Here is an 18,809-nt window from a genome sequence, read left to right as displayed (position 1 = left end):
ACCATGTAAATCTTTGAGAATCAATTGCCTTCTCTCATTGATTACAATGGGTATAAATTAAAAAGATACATGAGAAAAAAAAAAAGGAAATCCCAAACTAAATATGGAACCAAATAATATGCAATAAAATTACATTGAATATACAACTCAGAATCCCAAATATATAAGACATAGATTTCGGCTAATAGTTCTAAGCATGATATAGTGATATAATTATAATCTTTTAATTTTCATTTCTTTTTCCTTTTAACTTAGAAACACAAAACTTAAAATTTTTCTTTAATTTCCTTCGAACTCAAAAACATTGAAATAAGAATTTTTTTTTTTTGCCCTCATTTTCTTCCTGTATTGCATTTCCTTTATTAAATTTACCAAAAACTCATAAACAAGTCCTTAAAAGTTACCTTAACTATAACTATCGTTTGATTTATAACAATAATAACTCTTCTATATGGTTTTCTCCGATCTTAAAACTAAAAGCATCACGCACTTCGTGGCGCCAGGAGAAAACCCGTTTCTACTTTTGTCACTACATGCCGGAAAAATTAGGATACGCTACCCTTTTCCCACCCTTCGTTCCCGATTCCCCATCAACTCTCCACCCAAATTCACCGGAAGTTTTGCCCTGTTAGCCTCCAATGCTCAGCGCCGCCGCCACCTCCGCCGCTGCATCGTCTATTCCGGCTTCCGTACTCTGCTGTACAGCTCAATCCACCTCAAGAAGAACAATTAAACGCCCCCACAACAATTGTCGTGCTGTTGCTGGAAATTTTGGGCATTTCGTACAAGTTGTAAAGAAAGATGTCGATTTTCTCAAGAAGAATATCGGTGCAGGCATCAATTGGACGAGCGAAGCTCTTGGTTTACCGGAGATTTCGAAGAAGGTAGATGAGTTTGTTTGGCTACGGAACCTCGAAGATCCCCACTATTCTGGTGAATTTCAGTCTCCTTCTTGGCCTCAGCCTTATTATCCAGGTTTTGCTTTTTCTCACTTTCTCCCTAATCTCTATTTTTGGCATAATTTACTTGTAATTATAATTTGAAGAAATCCTGCAGCTATTTCTTCAAATTAATTTCCATTTACACCTTTTCTGCCACTTATGTTAACATCAAGCCATCTGCTTTACAGAACTCTCTACCACAGATCTCATCATGGCTGACCTTAAAGCCATGGAAACATACATAATCTATTATTACCATCTCTCTAAAATGTGGACAAAACCACTTCCAGAAGCTTACAATGCACAAGAAGCTGATGACTATTTCAAATGCAGACCTCATATAGTAGCCCTTCGACTCATTGAAGTAAATTCTTACCCTTATCACCTTATCTCACATTATTCTGACATATTCTCATAATTTACTTATTCTGTTTTGAAAGGTTTTTGGCTCCTTTGCTTCAGCTGCAATCAGAATCAGGATATCAGGAATTATAAGGTCAAAAACGTCAAATGCAGACTCTGAAACCGAAGAATACAATTCACAATACAAATTCGGAATGGTGTTAAAAGAAACAATGTTAAACTTAGGTCCCACTTTTATCAAAGGTATATAGATGAATTTAGTGACAAAATTAAATCTTTTTTGCTGATTTTTCTTAATCTTGTTTTGGTTAGACTCTTGGATTGTGACATGCTTTTGGTTGCTGATGCAGTTGGTCAATCCCTTTCCACAAGGCCAGATATCATTGGCTTTCAAATAACAAAGGTTCATTTTTTTTCTGTGTTTTAAGGTTTTCAGTGTTTAAATAATCTCAAATTTCACTTTAATTTGGTATAATTAGGCTTTAAGTGAGCTCCATGATCAAATCCCTCCATTTCCCCGAACTTTAGCCATGAAAATCATAGAGGAAGAGCTAGGATCCCCTGTGGACACCTTCTTCAGTTACATCTCTGAGGAAGCAATAGCTGCAGCATCATTTGGTCAAGTATATGTTCTTTTCACTAATAACCAACATAAAAAAAAAACATTAAATCTTTATTATTTATCTATTTATTTATATTCCTTCATATCTTTTTAAGGTCTACAGAGCAACTACAGTAGATGGAGTTGATGTTGCTGTGAAAATACAACGCCCTAATTTGAAACACGTTGTGTTTCGTGATGTTTATATTATGAGAGTTGGGGTTCGTTTTCTTATCATTTTTCATTTTTTCAATTTACATTTATTAAAAAATTAAAAATAACTTTTTTTTTTCACTTCTATAGTTGGATATTTTGCAACAAGCGACTAAAAGGAAAAGTGATTTACGCCTTTATGCTGATGAGTTAGGAAAAGGGTTAGTAGGGGAGTTGGATTACACTTTAGAAGCTGCAAATGCTAAAGAATTCATGGTAATTTTTCTTTTTCTTTATTAATCTTTACCTACTTATTTTAAAAATAATTACTCTTTATATGCAGGAAGCTCATTCACCATTTTCGTATATTCGTGTTCCAAAAGTGTTTGACCATTTGACTAAAAAGAGGGTGTTGACTATGGAGTGGATGAGTGGTGAAAATCCAAAAGAATTACTATCAATGTGTAACACCAATTTTGAACAAGAATTGCAATATTCAGAGAAACAGAGGATTGATGCTAAAAGACATCTTTTTGATCTGGTATGTAATTAATTAATTATGTATTAAAAATTCAAATTGATTTCTTTTTTTTACCTTATAAAGATTATCTTTATCTTTTGTTATAATTATAATCTTAGGTTAACAAAGGAGTTGAAGCATGTTTAGTTCAACTCCTTGAAACTGGATTATTACATGCGGATCCACACCCTGGAAATATGCTCTATTTACCATCTGGACAAATAGGGTAAATTTGTCATTTTGTTAAAAAATAGAAAAATTAATCTTTATAGTTTTATATATTTACTTTTTTATTGATGATTTCTTTTTAGGTTTCTTGATTTTGGATTAATCTGTCGAATGGAAAAGAAGCATAAGTTTGCAATGCTTGGAGCGATTATTCACATAGTAAATGCTGACTGGGCATCCCTTGTGGGGTCCCTTGCTGACATGGACATCGTAAGGCCAGGAACCAATGTTTCACGAATTACCATGGTAATTAAAAAAAAAAAAAAAAAAGAATGTTTTATTTTTGGATTTAAAAAAATAAAAAAGATCATGTTTTTGTGGCTTTGTTTGAATTATTTAGGATCTGGAATATGCGATGGGGGAGATGGAATTCAAGGATGGAATCCCTGATATCAGATTTAGTAAGGTGAGGATAGTTACATTTTTGGTCCCTGAGTTTATCTGATTTTGCAATTTTGGTCCTTGTTGTATAGGTGCTTGGTAAAGTGTTTGCTATAGCTGTGAAGTATCATCTTCGCATGCCACCTTATTTTACTCTTCTCCTACGTTCTATTGCTTCCTTTGAAGGTATATATATATATAAATATTTTTAATTCTTTAACTTATTTATTTTAATTTTTTTTTAATTAATGTGTAGGATTAGCAATGGCTGGAGATCCAAATTTCAAGACATTTGAAAGTTCATATCCGTATGTTGTTCGTAAGCTTCTAACAGATAACTCATTTGAAACAAGGAAGATTCTTCACTCGGTATTTTTCACATTTTAATCGTTTCCTAAACTTTATAAAATCATTTTTTGTATTTTTGTATTTTCTATTAATTATTATTACAATCTATAGATGTTAATGGTATTTTATTACTTTTTTATTTAGGTTGTGATGAACAAAAGAAAACAACTTCAATGGAAGAAGGTTGCTTTTTTCTTGAAAATCGGGGCAACAAGGTATATATAAACACCAAAAAGAATATTCTTCTTTTCTAACTTATTCAAAAAGTTGTGTTATTTATAAATTATAATTTGTTTAGGTAAGTAGTAAATATTTGAGTGTAATATTTATTTTCAGCAAAGGATTATTAAAAAGTGGGACTTCTTCTTCAGAATCAGATACAGTAAATTTAGTCCTTAAACTTTTACTCTCAAAAGATGGTGTAGTGGTGCGACGACTTGTCATGACAGCTGTAAGTATTAGTATTATGCAAAAAGACATAAATACCCTTTTCATGATTTCTATAAATCTGTAACAGGATGGAGCATCATTAATCCGGGATACAGTTTCCAAGGAAGCAAAACCTTTCAGATATCAACTCTGTAAAATCATATCCGACATGTTATACCACTCAATATGTGCAACAGCTTTTGCTAAAACATTCATGCCGATGTCAGCCACGTGTAATCCCATTTACAGATCATCATCGTCATCTTCAATGCCAGCTGTCGATTACAAGACCCTAGTGAGAAATCGACGGCTGAGAGTGATTGTCCGGAAGGTTCTAGAATCTGGGAGAAAAGATACCCTGTTAATGCTTCGGTTGTGTTGGGTGAGTTTTGTGACACTTGTGGTGGCGTCGGCTTTGGCTTGTCATAAGGTGGTTGTTTCTATGTCTGAAGAAGATTATTTGGGTCGATTGTCGTTCACTCCTAAGAAACTTGTGGTGAGTAATTAACGTTAATGATCGATGATGTTTGTTACTAAATTGAAAGGCTGAAATTTTAAGTCGTGATATTGTGGAGTGATGATGTGTAGAGAAGGAGAACTTGTATAGTAGTACTACATTTCAAGTGATGCTAAAAAGATAAAATAAAAAATAGATTTGGATTAATTCTTTGGTCTTTTTTTCACAAAAAAATATTTGTAGTAATGTTGGTTTTGACTAGGGGTGAGTGTTTGGATATTTACAAGTTTAGATGGTTTATTTGAGTTGTCGACTTGAATATGTTTAACGGTTTTTTTTAAAGAAAGACAATCTACTTGATATAATGTTCTTATGTCGATCATGCAATTATAAGATGATGTTTATTTAAGAAAATGTCATAATTGAATATATAAAAAAACTTACAAAAGTAATTCTCTAAACAAAGTTTCATTTTTCAGTTTTGATACCCTATCTTTGGAGGATTTTTGATACCTTGTCTGTTTTGGGGATTGTAACTCAATGAATATGTATTAAAAAAAAAAAATTATAAATTAAAATGAAATACAAACATTAAACTATGTTGAATCCAAGTGAAGTATGACATTTAAACAAATTCATAAATTACAAATTATCACATAAAAGCTTAAAAGATTTAGTAAACTTTGTCTCTTAAAATTCCAGTCCAAAACCAAAATAGACGAATCGATAATTTGTAAAACTAAGAACCGATAATCGGCCTGACAACATAAAACCGACAAGGCCGGCTTTATGTGTTCATGAGTTAAGTTAGGGCTTAGGGCCCCATTTTCAAAAGGGCCCCACTTAACCCAAATAGCTCAATGTTGATGCTTCTGTTCTCCAACTCCATTTGCTGTTGATTGCTGATACGTACGCCTTCTAAAAAACCAAGAGCGACTTTCTACTTCTATTCTTCTTCCTTTCTTCTCCATTCTCAATGCTGTTGATCGACTACAATGGTTATTTTTGGAAAGATGCTTTTTTTTGGTTATTTTTTGGAAAGTTTGGTTTGAAAGTGGTTAAATTTGTCAAGTTCTCTTATTATTCAGGAATGATAAACAAAGAGCTCAATCAATCTTGTTAAACAAAAGATATAATAGAAAATGAAAAACAAGCATTAAAGTTTCCATAATCTTTTCTTCATCAAATCAACATTACCTCAATACAAAACACACGACACTTGAGGTGAAAGCATACTTTCCACATACACCATAGCATCCCCAAACAATTTCAAATCATGATCACTCATCGGACACCTAAAAACCTTCTTCTTCACATCATAAATCACAAACGATTGCAAATCAATTTCCAAAACAATTTCATCTTCATTTAAAGAACCCAAAGGCATCATATAAGAAATGTTCTGAATCCCCATATTAAGTGGGATTTTAACCAATTTTGACCAAGAGTTGACCACCCCATATTCCTTCATCAACCATATCTCAACATCTGTATACCCAATATCATCACAAATCGCACAAAGACATCCTTGTAAAACACCCAAAACATAACACGGAAGACTTGAATCTTGAGGTGGCAAACAAATCTCTAAAAATGTCTCTTCAGATAAGTCGAATGAAGCTACTAATCTATAATCATCACCATTGCCACTACCATAAGCTAACCAGTGAAGAACACCGTTTAAAAAAGTACCAACTGTATCGATGAAATCATACCTAGATGACACTGATCCACTTCTCCAAGAACTTGTAAGTTTATCGCGTACCTTATGTTTATTGTATCCAGAGTCGCGAGCAAATCGGGGAAATCTTACCACTTTCATGTCATTAGGGTTTTTTGATCCACACCCAAATCCATACACGAATTCAATCCGATTTGAACAATGAAGAACTTGTTGAGGTGATTGAAATGGCTTGAAATGTCTTCTGGTTGATGGGTTGTAGATGATTATGTCACGTGTGCCATCGATTAAACATACTAATCCATTGCAAGAGCCCAGAATCTTGATTGAAGTTTTAGGGTTTGGAAATGGAGAATCGAGTTGTAGTGATTCGTTGATGTTATTATAGTTTAAAGACATAAGAGGGGAAGTTGGAAGAAGGATTCGATGTTGGGTTGATGAAGATAGGGCATTTTTAAGATGTGATTTGATGAAATGAGTACCTGTAATTAGCTCCTTCCAATGCTTTGATACGCATCTGAATTGCAATAAGGATTTTACAGGGATTCGAGAAAGGATTTCTTTTACAATCTCATCAGGCAAATATGGATTTGGTATCTCAGTTTCTGACATATTGGAATCTGGACTCGATAATGGCGTTCTTAACAATTACCGACTGCTTTCAGGTGATTGAGAAACCTGCACATGGAAAATATTTGCGTTAAATTAGGGTTCGACGTAACTATAATTTTTTTGCACAAAATCATAAAAAGGATTCCTAAAACTTAATCCAGATTCAATTCATAATCCACATAACAGTGACAATTGCATCCGTATGTATAATGATTGTTGGATAGAGATGAAATTAAGGAGCAACCTCTGTAAAACTATTTTAAAAAAAAAACAAGCTTAGGGTTTATGCAAAAATAGAAAGGAGAACGCATACCATGAATGTTGTATCCATCAGGAATTGGGTTAGAACTTACAAATTAGAAATGGCAGCATCCTGTAGGAAGAACGCATGCCATGGACTTTTGGGACATATGAACGGTGTAGAAAGAAGCTATTTTAACCTTCCGTTTACGACCTTATGCTAATAAAATGTAATAAATTCAAGACAAAATTGCAAAAACTGTCTTTTTTTTTTTTTTTTTTTTTTTTTTTTTTTTTTTTTTTTTTTTTTTTTTAGTCCAAACTCTGATTTTTTGGGGTGATGGTCATTTTAAACTATTTTGTTCGTAGTTTTGGTCCAGTCCAAACTAAAAAGACTATTATACCCTTAATGAATTTATTTTTCATTTTTCATTTACTTATTATTATTATTATTATTATTATTTATAAAAGTGATCTCTCTCTCTCTCTCTCTCTCTCTCTCTCTCTCTCTCTCTCTCTCTCTCTCTCTCTCTCTCTCTCTCTCTCTCTCTCTCTCTCTCTCTCTCTCTCTCTCTCTCTCTCTCTGAGATCCGGACCTCTTCTTCCTATAGAACCCACACATACATACACACTCTAAAGCAAAACACCCAAATCGATTGGAAACCTCATCAAATTTATGCTCAAATCGACATGTAGCAGCTTTATTTACTTCCACTGTGGCTTGACTAGCTGGGTTGCCGAAAAAGATTTAGCAGCCAAATCTGAATTCTCCGGCAGTTGCAAAGAAATCGATGAACATACACTACTGTGTAATTAAAAAAATGATATGTTCCTCTATGTTGTGGGTATATTAGCAATCATTAAGAGAAATCGAGATTGAGATAGAGGAAGGAAGGAAGGAAGCGACCTTGTTGCTATTGTTTCTGGTACGGATTAATGGTGGTGGTTCCGGTGTCACAATTATCGGTGGTTGTTGCAGTGGAGGCCGATGACAACTATGATCGGAGGTGTTGATTGTGGTACATAGGTGAAATCGATTCCTCCATCTTTTTTTTTTTGCTCAGATTCATTTGACCCAAATTGTAGGCGGGTAACTATGGGAATATGCTTATGTAAGTTCGAAAACCTGCAAAAATATACAACAGAGGTATTCAGAAGGGATGGGAGTGGGATTTGGTTCGTGAAGCACACCGGTCGATGAGAAACCATCCAACAGAGCGATTCCTATTTCAAATGGGTCGACATACTATTTTCATGTTCTTACTGTGTGTGTATGTGTTTCAATTTTTCAATGTGTGTATTGGAGCCCAATCAAGTGTTTGTATCGAATCGAGCAGGTTTGTTGGCAGTTACAGAGGAAGCACCGTGAATGGAGATACGCATTTTTGATCAATTTTGCGGAGACATACTTGCAGATATAATTTTGATTTGGGTGTTTTTCAATCGAAAACACTTCTTATCACCCTCATAGATCCACTGCTCCACCCGAACTGTCTTTTCATTTACATTATGATTTCATTTTGAAAATATAATTTTCTCTAAGTTATTAAAGATTGGTTGAGCATTGAAGATAAGAGAAATTTGAATCCATGGTTGCAGCAGGTGGGTATACGAGAGAGAGAGAGAGAGAGAGAGAGAGAGAGAGAGAGAGTTTAATTATTAAAATAAATAAATAAATATTAAATTTAAAGAAATGAAAGAAAAATGAAAAACAAATACCCCAATGGTATTACAGTCATTTAGTTTTAGAGGGACTATTTTCAAATACAAACTAGTCCAAAAGGACCACGAAGCCAAAAAAAATCATGATTTTGACTAAAACCCCAAGAAAATATATATCATAGGGACCATTTTTGCAGTTTTGTCTAAATTCAAAAATCAATAACATATGTTGAATGTACTCAATAGTGAATACTGTAGTAGACTATATTTGAGGTATTAGATCAAAAAGTAATTATTAGTTGATAGCTGAAAAGCTAGCTTGCTAGTTTATAGATTAATTGATGAAAAATGATATTTAATAAAAATTAACTGATAAAATAATATAAAAGGGCATTTAGAAAATGTGGCGCGCCAAACACAAGTAGCTTTTATAAAGCGAACTTTTAAGCTATTTTTTGTTTGTCAAACATGACAATTTAAAAAACTCGAAAAATAAGCTAGTTTATCAGCTAGTTGTGGCACGCCAAATAAAACCTAAAATGATATGTTTGGCTTTCATATCACCTTCTAACAATTTTTGCAACATATTTAACATTTTATCAGGTCTTATTGGCCATTATTGGCCATTAAAGAAAAATGTGCACGTTGTAGAAAAAAGAATGAATAAGTTGTATTAACTTGTATAAAAATATTTAGATCATGTTGTGGGGTTGGATATCCCAAAAGCAATTGACTGACTTTAAATAACTACTAAACTTATTTATAAACAACATAAAATTACTGTAACCAACGTATTTCCAAAATATCTCATTTGTTCGAGAAAACTAGAAATGAATAGAGTAAATTACTGAAATCGTTCCTGTGGTTTGGTCAAAATTGCACGTTTGGTCCCTAATTTTTTTTTTGCACTCGGATCGTCCCTGTGGTTTGATTTTGTTGCGTTTTTCGTCCCTATGGTTTGGTAAAAATTGATGTTTGGTCCCTAACTTTATGTATGTAAGGGACGAAAAATGCAACAAAATCAAACCACGGGGCGAAAAACGCAACAAAATCAAACCATAGGGACGATCCGAGTGCACAAAAAAAGTTAGAGACCAAACGTGCAATTTTGACCAAACCACAGGGACGATTTCAGTAATTTACTCAAATGAATATTTACTTCTTTAGTCAATAGCAACTTACTTTGAGGTAAAAAAAACATATTTATGGATATTTAGAACAAATGGACCTTCTGCAACCATATTATCCCTGATTTTAAGTATTTTATTTTGCCTCCTTTCACAACCAAGTTATGTGGTCTTTGAGGAAACCCTATGTCGACTTCAACTCATTTCGCTTTTATTTCCCGTTTGAGGACTTCCAGTTGTGGTAATCTTCAAAGGTCAACTAATGTCTTATTATGAAGACTTTCTTTTATCAATATGTTCGGCTCAGATGGACACAAATACACAAATTATAGGAAAAGTTTTATTTTCCCCCTTTTTGTGTAATCACGATCACCCATTGTAGAACATGTACCATCATTTAATTCAGGATTGTCTGGGTGTTATTGTTCTTGGTTTAATGGCAATTTGAACATAAATAACCTAAAAAGATTTATGAACATAACATCAACAACAAACAAGAAGTTCAAACCAACATTTAAACCTTGTATAAGTTTCAAATCATTTATATGAGTTTCGAAGTTGTTCAATATAAAGGCAAAAAATTCAAATTGGATTCTCAATAAATCTCAAGACCAGTATATTCCAAGTTTGACGACATACTAAGCATTTATACATAAAAATAATACATTAATACTACAAAGCTTAATTAATATATACAATATAAAATTCCAAGATTGTTTATATGAGTTTCGAAACAATTTAAAGATAATGACAAATTTTAAAAACTCTTTTTCATGATATATGAAAAAACAATACCATTATATACAAAGTTTTATGAGTTAGCAAACACTATCTAACATATCCACACAACTAAAAAAACATACAAACTATTAAAAACAAAGAGTTTCAAACTTGTTCATAGTGTCCTCAAAATCATTTTTTGTTTGTAAAAACATCACAACACCATTGTATATGTTTTATGTCCATATAATATTTGTATACAAAACTAACAATTAATAGCTACAATAAAAATAATAATAAGACTTTCAAGATTCTTATAAAACAATTCGAAAATACAACCTTTTGAAATATTTCAAATAAAATGGAAATGTTAACACTTGTAAAATAGTTTATACGGTACAAGGTGTAGTGTTGAAATATATATATATATATATATATATATATATATATATATATATATATATATATATATATATAGAGAGAGAGAGAGAGAGAGAGAGAGAGAGAGAGAGAGAGAGATAGATAGATAGAGAACCAATCGTTTCAAAATTCATCATAAACTGATTCATCCATATAAAGTACAACATATATTTATAACTATTGGACATGTTGGATCGGATAAAATATACATCTTTTATCTCTTTTATATGGATAGAATTAATTTTTTAAGAGTAGACGATATGGGCCTCAACGAGCAATGACGAGGCTAAGGTGGCACATGGAAACGCCGTCTTGACGGGGGAACACTGCCCCCCCCCCCCCCCCAACTCATTGCATCTCGTCGCGATGGATTTCGTGGCCGTTACCACTGGGTGAAACGGGAAAAAATTATACCGTTGTTATATTCAAACGTTTGACTTAATTAAAAAAAAACATTAAAATTATTTATTCTTTTCCTATATACCTATTATCTAAACAATCTTTTACACATAATTTATCTTTTTCTCTCTACATAATTTCAATTATCTTCAATATATATATATATATATATATATATATATATATATATATATATATATATATATATATATATATATATATATGGACCCTTTCGACTCGTCCGATGATTCAGATGACGATATTTTCTTCAGGATGATGTATCATTATTACACTAGCGACCTGCTACAACCGGACCCAACCCCGCTACTAACAAGACGTACGATGTTAAACAGAAATCGTGAGGAAGGACACAAACATTTATATCGCGATTACTTTGCGGATAATTGTGTATACGAGTCGAAGGACTTCAAAATAAGATTTCGTTTGAGTAGAGATATGTTCCTATGGATCGTCAACGCCTTGGAAAGCCGGTATCACTTCTTTACTATACTTTTATACTAAATTGTTGGAATCCTAAGTCGATGAGGACTTGGAGACTAAGCAATCTAATTTATGGAAAGTTTAGTTTATGGCAAGTTGGTCATAAGTTTCCTAGTCTAATACAAGTTGGTTTGTTAGGCTATATATACATGTTTATGATCGAGTTTATGATTATGAGAATAGATTGTAAAACATTGGTTTTGAGTCAGTTTTTCCATTTAATCAAAGAGTGAATTTTGATTACTTTTTTGTTTTGCGTTCTCATTTTGTAAACTAGAATTGGTATCAGAGCGAGGTGAAGACGGTGCCGGTTTGAGAGTCGGTTTCAAGAATACCGTAGCCTTTCGCTGGGGGGCAGACGCAGCGAGAACCGGGTTCGTTTTAAGGGGGTGTGGATTGTTTTTGATTACGAGTTGAAGCATCTCAACAGCAGCCTCGGTTATTCTTGATCGGGCTGGTTCTAAGGTAGAGAGAGACCAACCGGAGGCGCAAAATAAACGGACGAGAAGACGTCAAAGCGGGTGACTTTGATTTGGTTCGTTTTGCGGGTGACGGAAGACGGTAAATGTGGTCGTGACCTAGTCTTGTTGTTAGGTGGAAAGTTGCTCTCAGAACAAGCTTGATAAAGAGGTCGGGGTGGTGAAAAGAGATAATAGGATATTGATCGGGGTTGAAGAATTCTCTAGAAGGACTTAGAGATTCAGGGGTGATTGTTGGAATTCTAAGTCGATGAGGACTTGGAGACCAAACAATCTAATTTATGGAAAGTTTAGTTTATGGCAAGTTGGTCATAAGTTTCCTAGTCTAATACAAGTTGGTTTGTTAGGCTATATATACATGTTTATGATCGAGTTTATGATTATGAGAATAGATTGTAAAACATTGGTTTTGAGTCAGTTTTTCCATTTAATCAAAGAGTGAATTTTGATTACTTTTTTGTTTTGCGTTCTCATTTTGTAAACTAGATAAATAAATAAAAATCTAGTACAAGTTTCTTTAATTTTACAACATATGCAATATATATTTAAACTATAGTTAATTTATGTTTAGGTATGAATTTTTCCAGTTGAGATATGATGTTAGAGGTAGATGAGAGTTTACAACGTTGCAAAAATGTGTTGCGACTATTCGTTTGATGGCTATGAGGGAGTCACCCGACACCATGAACGACTATATGAGAATGTCTGAAAGAACAACAAGGGAGAGTTTGTATACATTGTCAAGGGGTGTTGTTGAAACATTTTGAGACGTGTATTTGCGGAAACCTTCGTTGCATGATATGCAAGAATTGTATGTCGCGCATGAAGAACGTCATGGGTTTCTCGGAATGATCGGAAGCATTGATTGCACACACTGGAAATGAAAAATTGGCTGGTAGCATGGAAAGGGCAATACGCAAGTGGTTATCACGGATCACCTTCGTTGGTTTTAGAGGTTGTTCCTTCTCAAGATTTATGGATTTGACATGCATTTTTTGGGGTTGCATTGTTGCGGGTTCTAACAACGACGTCAACGTTCTTGATCAGTCGCTAATATTTGACGATCTTTTGAATGGAAAGGCCCCGAATGCTCCTTTCACGGTGAATGGAAATGAATACAAATATGGGTATTACCTTACAAATGGAATATATCCTCAATATTTTACATTCGTGAAGGCATTCCACCACCCGGTTGAAGAACGAGACAAAATTTTTAAGAGAAGACAAGAAGGAGCACGTAAGGATGTGGAACGTGATTTTGGAGTGCTGAAGACAAAGTGGCATATAGTTGAACATGCAACACAACCATTGGATTTAGAAACTCTAAGATATATCATGTATGCATGTATCATTATGCATAACATGATAGTAGAAGATAAAGGAAGAAATATTGCACATTATATCCCAACGGAGCCCAGACACGTTCAGTTTCAACCAGTAACAACAAATTATTTGCATCGAGTTATTGACATTCAGGACGCAAATAAACACAAACAACTTTGAGAGGACTTGGCGGATTATATTTTCTATGGTAACAATAATGATAACGAATAGTGTTTAGTTTTTAAAAAAAAATGTTTTTTTTTAACGAATAGCGTTGTATTTGTTTTTTTTTTTTTAATTTGGATGTTATGCGTAATTTAATTTCTATGTTATTTTTAATCTTTAAAAATTATTTTTATTATATGTTATTTATAATTTTTAAACATTATGTTTTATTTATTATATTATATTTAAAAAATATTTGGTTAAATTAAAAAAAATCGAAAAAAAGTTTAAAAAATATAAAATGGAAAAAAGTTGATGTTATAACAAAAGCAACATGGTAATCATTTCCTCACTTGTTGTTATAACACTATTGGTGATGTGATATGTGAAATGACATCAAAATGATGCTACATCTACTTGCCGACTTAATCCTCTAAATAGAGATTATGAAAATGTCCAACACTGAGACAATTGTACCACAATAACGGAGTTTGAAACTCCTAAACCGTCCAAATTCTAAACTTGATACTTTTGTCATTTTTTAAAAGAATGGTCAAACATTATATATGATCACTAAAAGTTGTCATTTTCGTTAATATCCTCTTCTCTCTCTCTCTCTCTCTCTATATATATATATATATATATATATATATATATATATATATATATATATATATATATATATATATATATATATATACTAGCCATCTACCCGCGCAAAGCGGCGGGCGGCGAATAGTTTGATCTCTTTAGAGTTAAAATCATTTTGCGTTCACTTCGAGAAATGAATATTAAATGATATCTATTTTTCAAGAGCATTATCATACCATATTAAGGGGGTGTTTGGCTAAGCTTTTTTAAAACAACTTATTAGGTTCCACATCACTATAAGTTAAAAAAGTGTTTGGATTAAAATAACTTATTCCGGTGGGGAACCTCTAATACGTCATTTTTGCCAAACACCCCCTAAATGGTTATTACTTCCATTTATACATATCCAAACCACTTGTACTGTTTATCGTCCTCTTTTTTTTCGTTTTCCTTAATTCATTTATTAATTTAATGTCCTACTAAGTAAAATGCTAAAATATATAAATAATAGTTTATAAAAATAAACCTTTAGAATATCAGGTGTTGTGATTCAAAAGTCGATAAATAGGCCTTTGAGAATGCCAAAATACTCAAGTGTCAACTTGTTCATTGTGATTTTAAACCAAGTTTGGTCACAAATTAAAACATTTTCAACGATGGTATGTAATTCAAGGATTCATATTGATTTAGGTTCTCAAAACCTTAAAATATTGAACAAAATCTATATAGAACCTTATAATAAGGACAATAATCACCGTAATCAGGAAGTCCATGTGATGAAACTTGATAGTATAAGGACCAATGATGAAAAATGTTTCATTTTTAGACTAAACAAGATGAAAAATATACAAACTACCTTAATTATGTCAAATCTTGTGTTTAACCGTTCTTTATTGCAAAAGTAAGATGCCAAAATATACAAACTAATGATAATACAATGCTCTAACTGGCCCTCTTGGTTGAGTTTTTTAAACCTGCAAAGCCAACACATTAAAGAAACATAGTAAAAACCTTTTTAGGAACAAACCTAATATAATAAAGCCTTCACCCAATATATTTATAAGATAAAAATACAAAAAGTTAAAAATGATGAAATCAATTACAAGTAAGGATTAAAATAAAAACTTGTTAATAAAGAGCCATCTGCAGGAGGGATATTTGAATCAACATGTATTTTCTGATGGTTTCAAATTTTGAATTATCCGAAATTCAGGGAAGGAGATAGAATTTGTTGAGAAGTATAAGGAATCAAAACACAGGTTAAAATTTAATATTATTTTATTGATGACTACTTGTACTATTAGCTTAATGATTTGAACGTCTTAAAAAAATAATATTATTATATTGGGAAATCTCCAATAAAGTCCTAAAATTTTGGCCCGGTTTACGTTTTAGTCCTAAACTAATTTTTGTTTACGAAAAAGTCCTAAAAACCGGCAAAAGTATGCATTTTGACCCCTTTTGACCGGTTGGAACCGACAACAAATTAATTTGGGACTATTTCATAAACTAACCTAAAATATTGGGACTATTTCACAAAATGACCTAAAATATTGAGATTTTTTCTGCAAAAAAAAATATTAGGACTTTTCTGCAAATAAAAACCTTATTATTATTATTATTATTATTATTATTATTATTATTATTATTATTATAAACAAGTATACTAATTTTTAAACTCATTATTTTTAATAATACATATAAATACACTTAAATAAAAATATATTAAAGAAATTATTTAAATGTGAAGGTGGTGGTGATGGTAATGCTTTAAGCATTGAAATCACTGCTTGTATGTCCTCACTTTGTATATGATCATTTAACATTTCTTATTATTGTTTTCAATTCAAAATATTAACACTTAACAATTTAAAAGAAGTTGCCTATTTGTAAAATTATGTATAAATAGTTTAAGATAAAAGGATTTCTCACTTTGTATATAAAATTTCTTAAGGTAGAATGATTTCTTTTCAAATCCAACAGATCCACAATAAATATTTACATTGGTGGCCCATATCAAAATTCGAAAATATTAATTAAAATATCTTATTTAATAGAAAGTAATATGATTTATTTTGCTTTATCACACTATATCTGCTATGTTTCCAAAAAAAACCACAAGGATAAAGTAATGAAAAAGAGCAACACACATGTTGGTAATTCAAAAATACTTACACACAAGACATACATGCATATCACATGCTCACTATTTGTAAACAATTTGAAAAATCAGTAGCTTCTTTTAAATTGTTAAATGTTAATATTCTGAATTAAAAACAATAATAACAAATGTGAAATGACCATATACAAAGTTAGAATATACAAACAGACATTCATGATCTCAAAACTTAAAATATTACCATCCGCTCAACCTTTACCTTTATAAAATGTCTTTAATATTTTTTTAATTTAAATGTATTTATATGTATTATTAATAATATTAATAATAACAAATTTAAAAAATAGTATACTTATTATATTTTTAATATAATAATAATAAGGTTTTTGTTTGCAGAAAAACCCTAATATTTTTTGTTTTTGCAGAAAAGTCCCAATATTTTGGGTCAATTTATGAAATAGTCCTAAATTAATTTGTTACCGGTTCCAACCAGTTAAAAATGATCAAAATACAAACTTTTGCCGGTTTTTGGGACTTTTTCGTAAACAAAAATTAGTTTAGGACTAAAACATAAACCGGGTTAAAATTTTAGGACTTTATTGGAGATTTCCCTATTATATTCAATTTATTTTTAGAAATAGTGAGATTTCTTTTATAAGATAGTAAAGATATATATATATATATATATATATATATATATATATATATATATATATATATATATATATATATATATATATATATTAATTTACAACTACATAATGCACAGTACTCTCTTCCTATTGGACCATTTTTTTTTCTTTTTCTATCTATTTTTGCTTATTTGTTTTGGTAACCGCCTTTGATTCTACTACGTGTCCTTCACCACCGGTGTAAACCAATAGAAAAATGGTTAGTGTCGACGACGCTTATCGTTTCTATTCTCCCATTTTATCCGACTCTCTAGAGGCAACTCTTCAAATCGGCTGGCCCTCCTTCTCTTCCGATCAATTTTCTCCACTGCTTTCTCATTAGCACACCACCACCGTCTCCAACCCCTTCCAGTCGTTCCCTCTTCTTTCTATTCATTCATTTTTTAAGTTTTTCGCATCGTCTTCTCTCTCTATCTAAAGCAGCGATCTCCACTTCCTCCCATTACCGTATGAACCACCGTCACACCCTCTCTTTCTCTACATCTCACCGATTTCCCAAAAACCCGTCAGCTACACCGATCGATTTCTGTTTACCCCATAACAACCACTTGACGATGATGGATTTCGACGCACTGAAACCCTCGCCGGTAATATTGGTTACCTGAAGCATCTTCCTAAACGATGAATTTTATTTTGGAACCCACATGTTGAAGTTTGTAAAGTTTCATATTTGAGGTAATTTTCGATTTTGTTCTTCGTCTACCTATTTCTTTACTTTCTTTTTGTTCTTTTGTCTCAGAAACCTCTTGCCGTTTAAACGGACTATTTTTCAGTGTATATGTGTATGTATAAGAGGATTATTGACCTTCAGGTGGCAGCAACAGGAAAGACAATTGATACAAGAATTGCTTATGCCGGTGCTCAAGGTTGGGAGTATAATTAAACGGAAAGGAGATATAATCAAAAAGATGTGCGAAGCCACCAAAGCTCGAATCCGCGTACTCGACGCTCCTGTTGGTACCCCTGACCACATTGTAAGTTGTTTCCAAATTCTTCTCTTCAGTTTCAACCTGTAAATCTCGAATCTTTTCATTTAATTCAAGCGTTCTTTCACCTCTATTGAATTCGAGAAGCTCTACACTAATTTAGGGTTCATAATCATGCAAGTTTTACTTTCTGTATGCGAGATATAAACGTAGTTAGCCATAATACTTGTGGTTACCTCATCAGGTCTTAATCTCTGGCAAAGAAGAAACAGAGGCACCTCTCTCACCTGTCATGGATGCTGTAATAAGAGTATTTAAAAGAATTAATGGATTCCAGAGAACGAAGGTGAAAGTATTGCATCGGTACCATTTTGTTCAATCCGATTGTTGGTGCCATCAATGCAAGCCATCAATCTGATTAGATTTGAAAACATGCCCTTAACACATAAGGTATTGGAAATTTTGATAAAGCAATGGTATTTATGTAATTTTAATTGGTATTTTAGTTTGCAGTTTGGTGTTTTTTCGGTGTTTGTGGCAGATGTAACCCCATCACCATTGAAGTCTCATGCAAGAAATTTGAGATTCTTTCAAGGATCTGGTATTGATCCTACAAGCTTACCAATATCAAATGGTACTTCTGTTGAGAGAAATAAAAAGTTCTCAAAATGCGTTCAAGAATGTGTGGTTAGTATTTGTATTTTGTTATATTTTGGAGTTATTTATCACAA

At 32.3% G+C, this 18,809-nt stretch overlaps 2 protein-coding genes across 4 annotated transcripts; one reads left to right on the top strand and one right to left on the bottom strand.

Moving 5' to 3' along the window:
• The first annotated feature begins 334 nt into the window (after positions 1-334).
• On the top strand, positions 335-4,628 carry LOC111901575 (uncharacterized). Its single transcript, XM_023897441.3, has 16 exons — positions 335-975; positions 1,130-1,305; positions 1,382-1,547; positions 1,655-1,707; positions 1,784-1,927; positions 2,022-2,126; positions 2,209-2,334; positions 2,402-2,599; positions 2,698-2,804; positions 2,890-3,052; positions 3,147-3,212; positions 3,280-3,373; positions 3,444-3,556; positions 3,680-3,750; positions 3,872-3,986; positions 4,053-4,628. The coding sequence occupies exons 1-16, from the start codon at positions 639-641 to the stop codon at positions 4,470-4,472; spliced, it is 2,454 nt and encodes an 817-aa protein (XP_023753209.2). The 5' UTR covers positions 335-638; the 3' UTR covers positions 4,473-4,628.
• Positions 4,629-5,022: 394 nt separating this feature from the next.
• Positions 5,023-7,163, bottom strand: LOC111901576 (F-box protein CPR1). 3 transcript variants are annotated; one of them, XM_023897444.2, is made up of 3 exons: positions 7,068-7,163; positions 5,619-6,780; positions 5,023-5,400 (listed from the first exon to the last, which is right to left on the bottom strand). In XM_023897444.2, exon 2 carries the CDS (start codon positions 6,712-6,714, stop codon positions 5,620-5,622), a length of 1,095 nt encoding a protein of 364 aa, XP_023753212.1. In that variant the 5' UTR covers positions 6,715-6,780; positions 7,068-7,163; the 3' UTR covers positions 5,023-5,400; position 5,619. The 3 variants fall into 3 exon arrangements, with proteins under 3 accessions (XP_023753212.1, XP_023753210.1, XP_023753211.1); XM_023897442.2 differs by having other exon boundaries at positions 7,028-7,160; XM_023897443.2 differs by lacking the exon at positions 5,023-5,400 and having other exon boundaries at positions 5,538-6,780; positions 7,028-7,111.
• Between the last annotated feature and the right edge of the window lie 11,646 nt (positions 7,164-18,809).

The sequence above is a fragment of the Lactuca sativa genome, chromosome 9, assembly GCF_002870075.4.
Source record: "Lactuca sativa cultivar Salinas chromosome 9, Lsat_Salinas_v11, whole genome shotgun sequence".
Lineage (NCBI taxonomy): Eukaryota > Viridiplantae > Streptophyta > Magnoliopsida > Asterales > Asteraceae > Lactuca > Lactuca sativa.
The sequence above is the reverse complement of the archived record's forward strand: the minus strand, read 5'-3'. Positions and strand labels throughout refer to the sequence as shown.

What these genes read in the sequence shown, in the direction of transcription:
- LOC111901576 (XM_023897444.2), bottom strand. Translation starts at nt 6,714, where the DNA reads ATGTCAGAAACTGAGATACCAAATCCATATTTGCCTGATGAGATTGTA.
- LOC111901575 (XM_023897441.3), top strand. Translation starts at nt 639, where the DNA reads ATGCTCAGCGCCGCCGCCACCTCCGCCGCTGCATCGTCTATTCCGGCT. An exon ending in AGGTCCCACTTTTATCAAAG is followed by an intron (nt 1,548 to 1,654) that starts GTATATAGATGA and finishes TTGCTGATGCAG; the next exon opens with TTGGTCAATCCCTTTCCACA. An exon ending in TTCTATTGCTTCCTTTGAAG is followed by an intron (nt 3,374 to 3,443) that starts GTATATATATAT and finishes ATTAATGTGTAG; the next exon opens with GATTAGCAATGGCTGGAGAT.